Here is an 8,652-nt window from a genome sequence, read left to right as displayed (position 1 = left end):
TGGGGCTGCTCCCACGGCCACGGAGTGAGGAGAAAACTTGCCATCAACTTCAGTGGATAAAACCTTCGTAACTAATTTATAGCTAATTACATTGTTAATATTTGAGTCTTTATAAGCTGTCCCAAAAGGCAGCAGCTGTCGGGAGGGCACTCAGGGCTGTGCCCTACAGCAGGACACTGGGCTGGGGACACCGGGCTGGGGACACGGGGGTCCCGCTGCCAGTGTGGGGGAGGCCATGGGTTGGTGCTTGGCACCACTGACCTCGCGTGGGTTTGTTAAAACCTGATCATCATAAGCATCCTTCCACAGGATTCCAGCATCACTGAGGCTGGAAAACCCTCCAAGGTCATCGAGTCCAACCTGTGACCAATCCCCACCTTGTCCCCAGCCCAGAGCATTGAGTGCCATGTCCAGGAATTCCTTGGACACCTCCAGGGGTGGGCACTCCACCAGAACCCTGGGCATTCTTCCCCTCTGGGAACAGCTGCCTGTCTTTGCCACCAGCAGTGTCCCTGCAGCATGCTCTGCCCATGACACGACCAAAGGCAGCAGCAGCTCCCAAAGTTTGAGCTTCCTGGAGGGGATTTTCCTCTCTGCTGTCCCCACAGGGTAGAGGAGCCACAGGGCTGATGAAGGGCAGATGGAGAGGTGGGGACAGGGATGGGGAGGTCACTGGTGTTGGTGGCAGTGCTGTGGGGGTGGTGGCAGTGCCGTGGGGTGGTGGCAGTGCCACAGGGTTTTTCCCTTGTCCCCAGGCCCAGCGTCAGTGGGGGGGAAGTGAGAGTGGTGGGGCTGGAAAAGGCAGAAGTGAACTTCATGTGACTCCAGCCAACACCCTGGCTGGAGGTGACACCCTGTCACCGAGGCACATGTGACAGTCACAGCCTGGTTACACGAAACCCCAGGACAGGGGCCATAGGAGCCAAGCCAGGCAGAGATGTGTTACAGCTGCCAGGGCACCAAGGGCTGGGAAAACTCATGATAGTGATCAGCTCCTGCCCCCAGAGGCTGCCCATTCCCAGGCATGCCCCTGAGGCATGATCACCTCTTTACATGGCCCAATTAGAAGGCTGATGAGATTTTTGGTCACTTTTTGGCACCCTCCTCACCTCCTGCCCAAGACATGGAAGATGCTGCCCTGGAGAAACACCTGGAACTGCACTGCAAAGGAAAAAACGTCTGCGGCCGGCGCTGCCAGGCTCCGTGTCCCATGTAAAATGTGTAAATCCTCATCTCATCTCCAGCCTGCAGCCCCCTCCTCAGCCCCCAGCCCAGCCCAGCACCAGGGCCTGTGTCCAAAATCAGCCGTAAGTCCTTACTGGTGTCTTCCTCCTGTCAAGCACCAAGGAATTGTGCATTCCTAAGGCACTTCTCTTTGTAATGAAGTTCAGGTGCCATTTTTCTTCTGAAACACGGGATACACCCATGTTTCTGCTAAAAACAATAAATGCTGATTATTTGGTGGGGCAAGAGGTTGGCAGGAGAGACACATGAGGCAGGGTACAGCTGAGGCAGCCGAGCTGCAGCACCTCCTCTGAGCTGGCAGGTGATGCAGAGCCAACCCAACCAGTGTTAAATAACAGGGCAGTGGTGCCATGGCTGCGTCGCTGGGAGGGTGGAGGCTGTCGCCAGAGTATAACAGGTTTTAAATTGGAGGCCTCTACTTAAACCCCACAGGAAATGAGAGGGGTCACAGCAGCAAAGATTGCACCACTCTTATATTACTTTAAAAGACAATCTAATTTCTCCGTCACAAATTGCAGCCTTTTTTTGGAAGATGTCTTTGACAAAAGATGTCATAGTTCAGGGCCGTGGCTGAGCGAGAGCCCCGAGCTGTGCTCGGCATTCCGGGAGCGTGTGTGGAGCTGTGGCATTTCCCTGCAGGGCCAGGCCGGGGGGCTGAGTGGGGAAACACCAATTGCAATGGGGAGACCCCCACAAGGCCGGGATGGGGGTTCCCACTCAGAACACAGAGCAAGGGCGTGCTGGGGTGCAGGGTGGGGGACCCTGAGCTCTCAGCACCCACCCACCCCCGTGGCACAGGCAGGGTGGGCGCCTGTGGGCAGCACCAAAGTCCTGCACCAGGCCCCGCTCCGGTGCCCCAATCCTGCTGGCAGAAAATCCTGACCACGTTTAACAAACAGAATAAAGCACCTCCTTTGCTTGCCCGGAGCCCTCCCAGCACGCCTGGGCTGGGTGTTCCCCACAGTTTGTCACAGTGCTCTGGAAATACCAGATGGGTCATGGAAAGAGGAACGTCTGCAGCACCCAGAGCTCTGCCTCTCTCTGTGGGTGGAAGCAGAAACCCTACAAACACTTCTGTTTTCTCCCACAGCTGGAGGGAGGCTGGGGATGGGCTGGGGCTGGTGGGGCCTGGCCACGGAGCAGCAGCCCCGACCGAGGGTGGGACGGTCACGCTGCGGGTGCCGCAGGGTCAGGGCAGCCCCTCTCAACCTGTGACTTCTCCTCATCCCCGTCCAGCGACCCACACAACCCAGCCCAAAAACCACCCAAGCCAACTGTGGGCCAGCCTGGCCCAATTTAACCCAACTCCATCCAGTCCCAACCAACCCCTAACCCAATCCCATTGCCTCCCCACCACTCCTCACCTACCAGCCCATCATCCCATGGGCTGGATTTCACCTTAGTTCTCTAAAAGCTGGAAAACCCTAAGAAATAGTGGAGGTGATGCAAATTAAATTTAATTATCCTACAAACATCTTAGAAGTTTTCCCTTTTCTGCCATCTGTAACATTTACTGTCTTGCTCAAAATATCCTATTCTAGAAGTTTTGGGGTTTTTTTCTTTTTCTGAAGAAGGTGCATTCTTGAAATCATTGCTTGTATCAGGGCAGTGTTGTCTGCTAGGACATGACAGCACATTCCAGCCCTGTGAGGAGACAATTCCTGGTGTTGCCACTCTCTCTTCCAGGTGTCAGAGGAGCCAGGGCAGTTTCTCAAGAGAGCTGAAGTTTTTACCTGTCTGCCTCAGCCAGCACAGAGGGGCCAACCTGAATGACAGCAAGGGCATGATCACCTCTGCTGGGCTGAAGTATTTGTACATCCTCTGTAGAACACAAAACCCCAGTGATGCAGATGTTCTGTGGGCTGAGTCTTTTACACTTGAAATGATATTTCATATTTCCATTTTTTCAGCAACTTACTAATTTGTGAGCTTAACAGGAGCGTGCCCTGCGCCATGTGTCTCAATTGCATCGCATAAATGTTTAACACTACTGGAAAACAATAATTTTCTAACCCAAAAAATAGCGTTACAGAAATTAAACAATTGCTAAGTGACCACGGTGCTTTTTCATGAATCCCATCTACTTTGTTAACCTGAGATAAGCCAAGGGAGCCAATTACAGTGCACTAAACTGTGCTGTCAGCTGCCTGGGAAAGGCCATTATATTTTCAGCTTCTGTGTAGTTCAATGAGAATTAGAGTTAAATGTGTATTTTGAATGCAATGGGTTATTACTATGAAGTTAATCATACCATTACTTTTTATTGTGGGGCTGTAGAAGTTTAAGGGGACCCTGAGAGGGCACAGTGAGAGCAGCCCCTGCTGCTGCCCAGGCCAGTGGGGTCAGCACCGGGCGCACAGCACCCTCCAAAGTCTCCCCAAACTGTGTCACTTGTAGAATTTGCACTTGACTTTTGCAAACATTAAATGTTCTTGTCACCGAGAACTAATTAAGAAATCCGGGCCACTATTGCCGAGCTAATTCTGTTCGGGTTGACTGCATGTTCAAATCTGACTCTGGATGCTCATCTAATGTGTACTGTGACCAACTATTGCGGTTGGATTAAGGTAATTACCTAGCTCAACACTTTTCTGAAACATTTTACAGTAATGGAATCCGAAGCTTTTATGTGCTTCTCCATCTTCACTTCAGAGGATTGGGAGTGTGAAGCTGTGCTTGAGGATGGAAAAGCCAAAGCCCAGCTTATCACCAGCCTTCGGGGCGGCTCAGCTGGGCTCAGGCTCCTGATTCCAAGAGGGCACTGCAGCAAAAGGCTCTGGAAAGGAGGGGGCAGACGGGGGGGTCGGGCTCTGCTCCCAGGGAACAGGGACAGGAGGAGAGGGAACGGCCTCAGGCTGGGCCAGGGGAGGGGCAGGGTGGGCATCAGCAGGAATTTCCCCATGGAAAGGGTGCTCAGGCCTTGGAACTGCCCAGGGAGGTTTGGAGTGCCCATCCCTGGAGGTGTTGGAGGTTTGGAGTGCCCATCCCTGGAGGTGTTGGAGGAATTCCTGGAGGTGGCACTCAGTGCTCTGGGCTGGGGACAAAGTGGGGATGGGGCACAGCTGGGACTCCATGGGCTGGGAGGGCTTTTCCAGACTAAATAATTTTGTGAATTTCACAGACCGTGGGAAGAGCCTCAGCATTGGCAAGAGAGAGGCAACCTACTTTGGATCTGGGAAACCAGTGACCCTGGGACTCATCATGATTTTTCAGGAAAAGTGCAAAATGGGGAATGTCTTGTGGGAATTTCCAGAGAAAGGCAAGTCATCAGAGGCAAGAACCCAAATTTAGAGGCAGTAACAGAGGAACACAACAGATCTCTCCCAGGAAGAGAAGACCTTTGGTCTGTTGCAGAGAGATGGAAGGACAGCCACAGACCTCTCCATGCTCCACAGCCAACACACTCCATCAGCTGAGCCTGGGCTGCACCCCTTCGCCCTCGCCCTCCCTGTCCAGCCGCTAACAAGGGCCATTTATGATGGTTCTCTCCGGGATGGGGCTGCTCTGCCTCGGGAAATTGGATTGCGTTTATTCCTCGTTTGCCGCAAATTGGGCAATAACTTTCAGGCACTACCCCCGAGCTGGACTCGAGGCAGCCACCTAGAACAGAAAGGGCCTCTCAAGCCCATTGCTAGTGTCCTGAAATATCCCATCTCTAACTGGCCTGGGTACGGGAGGCTCAGGGGTGCCAATATTCGTTAGGTGCTACTGATGCCTTTTCTTGGTCTTAAAATCAAGAGTCAAACACGGTTAGAAGGGAAAAAGGGATTTTACCTTGGTATTTATTTTAAGGATCCTTAGGTGCACACGTCCAGGTCGAATGCACCTCAAAGCACCCCGCCATGCACACCCCAAAAGATCTGGTATCACATTAGAGGTGTTACTAATTAGCAGATCTATCAAAGATTCCCCAGTGAGAGGCTCGAGTGAGCCCCCCTCCCCAAGGAGCCTTCCCCTGGATGGATCTATCTCGGTTTACAGAATGTGTTCTGGAGAGGACCTTGGGCTCTGGGGCACACTGATCCCTGGCTACGAAGCTTCTGAGATGTTGAGTCTCCCAGCTGAACAAACAAGGCCAAGAATGCAGGCAAAAGCACTGAGAATACAGAAGTTGTAAAAAGGTGTAACAGGGGTATAAAAGAAAAGGCAAAAATCTTCATGGCATCACTCCCACCACTCCCCTGAGCGACTGCACCCGAGCTGAGCCCCAGCAGTGCAGCACAAAGCCAGGGACCTCAGCCAGGACAGTGCTGATGTGTGCTGGATTCTGCCCCCACAGAGCAGAACTTCCACTCAGATTGCTCATGTTCGTCACCTCCAGGCCCCCGGGAAGGATCTTGTGGGGGGGGTGTTGGGGTGTCTGTGCAGGGACAGGAGCTGAACTGGGTGATCCTTGTGGGTCTGTTCCAGCTCCGGATATTCCCTGATCCTGTGATCCACCCCCCACTCTGGGGTCTCTGGTCCTGACTGGCACAGACATGATGGGCAGAAGCTCCGGGGCAGGAGGCAGCAGTGCTCATGTGAACATCACCAGGGGCATTTTTCAGCCCACATCAGATGTCCCCATCAAACCTAATTTTAAAAGGATTTATTAAAAAATACAGACCGACACAGATCCCAAGAGAAACCCAACCACCTGCAGGGGAATGGGAGCCCTCAGCCACTCCAGGATGAAAGGATGACCAATAACGAGTGAAACCAGGTGGACTGGGCCCTGTTCCTTGGTCTTCATGCAGCCATGACCAAGAGAAGGGATATCAAGGCCAGGCTGGATGGAGCTTGGAACAACCTGGGATAGAGGAAGGTGTCCCTGCCCATGGCAGGGGAGCGAACAGGATGAGACTTAAGGTCCCTTTCAACCCAAACCAGTCTGGGGTTTTCTATGATCTTATAAAAATTCATCAATTATTATTCAATTTCCTTTTCTTCTCTCTGACATTCTGTGATCAGAGAGAGGGTACAACTACAATTTAGCCCTTTGGTAGAATTTACTTCAGTGATTAAAATAACTGCATGGAATTAGTGCAATTCTAACGTTGTTTTTTATCTTGAGTGGCAGAAAATCATTGCTCCTGGGATAATTCTTAACCTAACAGAGTGACCCCTATGAAATACATCCAAAAGTTTTATGATTTTCCCCCTTCATGCTAATTTAATGTAGCCCAATTGTTTAATCTTAAACCGAACACATTCCAAATAAAGTAATGCAGCTCACAACAAGGCACTGCAGGAAATAATTAGGTTGCAAGTTGTGGAGGCTTTAATATGGTTGAAATTATATAACTATCTTTGCATTCCCTGTATGGTCCTATTAAATGCAGTCGGCATTGATGTCGGGAGCTGTCAGGAAGCAAAATGAAAAATAGTTTTAATAGCTGCTCTTTGACCTGTTTTATATTTTATGTCAATTATAACAGCACACAACCATGCATAATTATGAAGCATAGATGCATTAAAATGTACACATAATTTGTGTTCTTATGGCAACCGTTGCATTAGGATCTGGAAAACAAACGGATGACTTCCCATTGTGAAGTCGTTGGGATATGGACTCACTGGAGTTCTGTCTGTCTGCTCGCTCTGAGGGATTGAAGCCGAACATTCCGAGGGACAAACAGCACCAGCAGGTCAGTGTCCATCTGCCTCCTGGCCCGAGGCCCCGACCACGGGCCCAGCACTCACCTGGAGCACTGAATTAAAGAAAACAAGAAGGGTTTTTTCCTAAGTTCATTTTGAACATCCCAGAACTCTTCATCCAAGTCCATTCACCACGAGGGTTAATTACAAACTGCAGTCCCAGGCTTGTTTCCTTGGTTGCCTCTTTCCTATGTGAAATATTTTTAAACTTCCTGAGCTGAGACACAGAGCAGGGGAGCCAGTTTAAAAAGTTATCTAAGCAAAACAAATGTTTCAGCAATTCCTTTGGGCTGCTGGGATGAAGTTTGGTACAGGGTTGGTGTCAATGTTGTGCCCATCCCCTGCCAAGAGCTCTCCACCTTTGGGCTTGATGGAGGAGCAGTAAGTGGTTTGATTTTTTAGTTGTTTTATTTTTAGTTTTTAAATTGCTTTGTTACATTTGGGTATAAATCAGAGAAAATCTAAGGGAAATCACTAAATCAATTCCTTTTTCTTCTATTAAAAGAAAAGAAAACCAAACCAAACCTCCAATCCCTGAGCTGCCCTTCTGGCAAAAGCTAGCTCAGCTCTGGGAAATGATGGCGTGAGTTCCTTGTGGAATGAGGTGGAAAAAGAGGGGTTTTAAGGTTCCTTCCAACCCAAACTATTCTGGGATTCTATGAAATACTTTTAAAGCTGATTCTGAAGATTTGCACAGAACTGATTGCTCTGCCTGAAGCAGGAAACCTGCACAAGACCCATTTCCTTGTCCTGGCTCTGAGGTGAGCGATGTGCACGGGTCTCCACCTTGATTTTAAACAGCACCTGCTCTCCTGGCTTTGCCCAGATCCACAGGGGAGCGTGGGCAAGGCTGGGGGCAGCTGTGCAGTGGATGAGCACCGGAGGGAGCCTGACCAGAGGAAAGGGTGTTCCCCCCTCATTTCTGGTGACAGGCGAGAGGAACAGCAGCAGGACGAGACACCCGGGCACAAACCCGACATTAATGGGGTTTCTGCCTGGTTTTGGACGAGCAGCGCTGCCCAGCACTCTGCTTGCTCAGCGGCAAGAGTGAGCCCCGGCAGTAAAACCCCCCAGGAAACGGGAGAGCAAGGGATGCGCTGGCTCTCCTCCTCTTACAGCCGGCCCCGGGCACCGAGGCTGGCGGGGCTGAGGCCGCCACCGCGGCGGCTGCTGGCACGGCCCCACGGCAGTGTGCGTTTGTCTGGAGAAGGAAGGACTTCCCCGGCTTTTTCACAGCAACTTCCCCGGGTTATCCACGCTACCTGCGCTCCTTTGGACGCTTTGATTCCAGCTCTCCTCGCCCTGCGCTGTTAAATTGTCACAGAGCCTTGTAAACAGGAGGCTCCCGCTTCCCTCGGAGTGGCACGAGCAAACCAACATCATAACAGGAGTGTTTATGGAAAAATGCTCGAGCACTGAAGCAGAAAGGGCTTAGCACTGATCAGACCTCTCTCCCACCTTTATTCTTCACTATCCACATTGAAATGCAAATACCAGCGCCGGGTTTCCACCAGCGTGCCACTCACAAATTGAAAAGCAGTTTTTATCTATGCAAATGTAAGCATGGTAATTGAAGTTAATCAATCAATGCTAGCTTTCACTAAAACCTTGAACATGATTGAATAAAGTAATTATCATTCAGCAGAAAATGATGAAGTTGTAGACAGCATGAACCTTATTAAAGGAGGATTTTGAGTCACAATGGCTTAATTTAGCTAACAGCCCAGCCTTAGCCCAAGCAACACACTGCCCTCGCTGCTTGGGATTGTT

At 50.8% G+C, this 8,652-nt stretch overlaps 1 protein-coding gene across 2 annotated transcripts in view; it reads right to left on the bottom strand.

Moving 5' to 3' along the window:
* Positions 1-6,513: 6,513 nt before the first annotated feature.
* The window catches only part of GPD2 (glycerol-3-phosphate dehydrogenase 2), a 59,318-nt gene continuing 57,179 nt past the window's right edge, over positions 6,514-8,652 (bottom strand). Inside the window, exons 17-18 of one of the 2 annotated variants that reach the window (XR_011152066.1) lie at positions 6,802-6,935; positions 6,514-6,585 (exon numbers count right to left, since the gene is read on the bottom strand). Coding sequence is in view for 1 of the 2 variants with exons in the window: in XM_069021368.1 (XP_068877469.1) it covers positions 6,924-6,935 (12 nt within the window). In the remaining variant the exon portion in view is untranslated. Of the gene's footprint in view, positions 6,936-8,652 lie in introns of both variants that reach the window. The other variant, XM_069021368.1, reaches the window with a different exon arrangement.

The sequence above is a fragment of the Aphelocoma coerulescens genome, chromosome 7 (genome assembly GCF_041296385.1).
Source record: "Aphelocoma coerulescens isolate FSJ_1873_10779 chromosome 7, UR_Acoe_1.0, whole genome shotgun sequence".
Lineage (NCBI taxonomy): Eukaryota > Metazoa > Chordata > Aves > Passeriformes > Corvidae > Aphelocoma > Aphelocoma coerulescens.
Note: the sequence above shows the minus strand (reverse complement) of the source record. Positions and strands in the feature narration are given on the sequence as shown.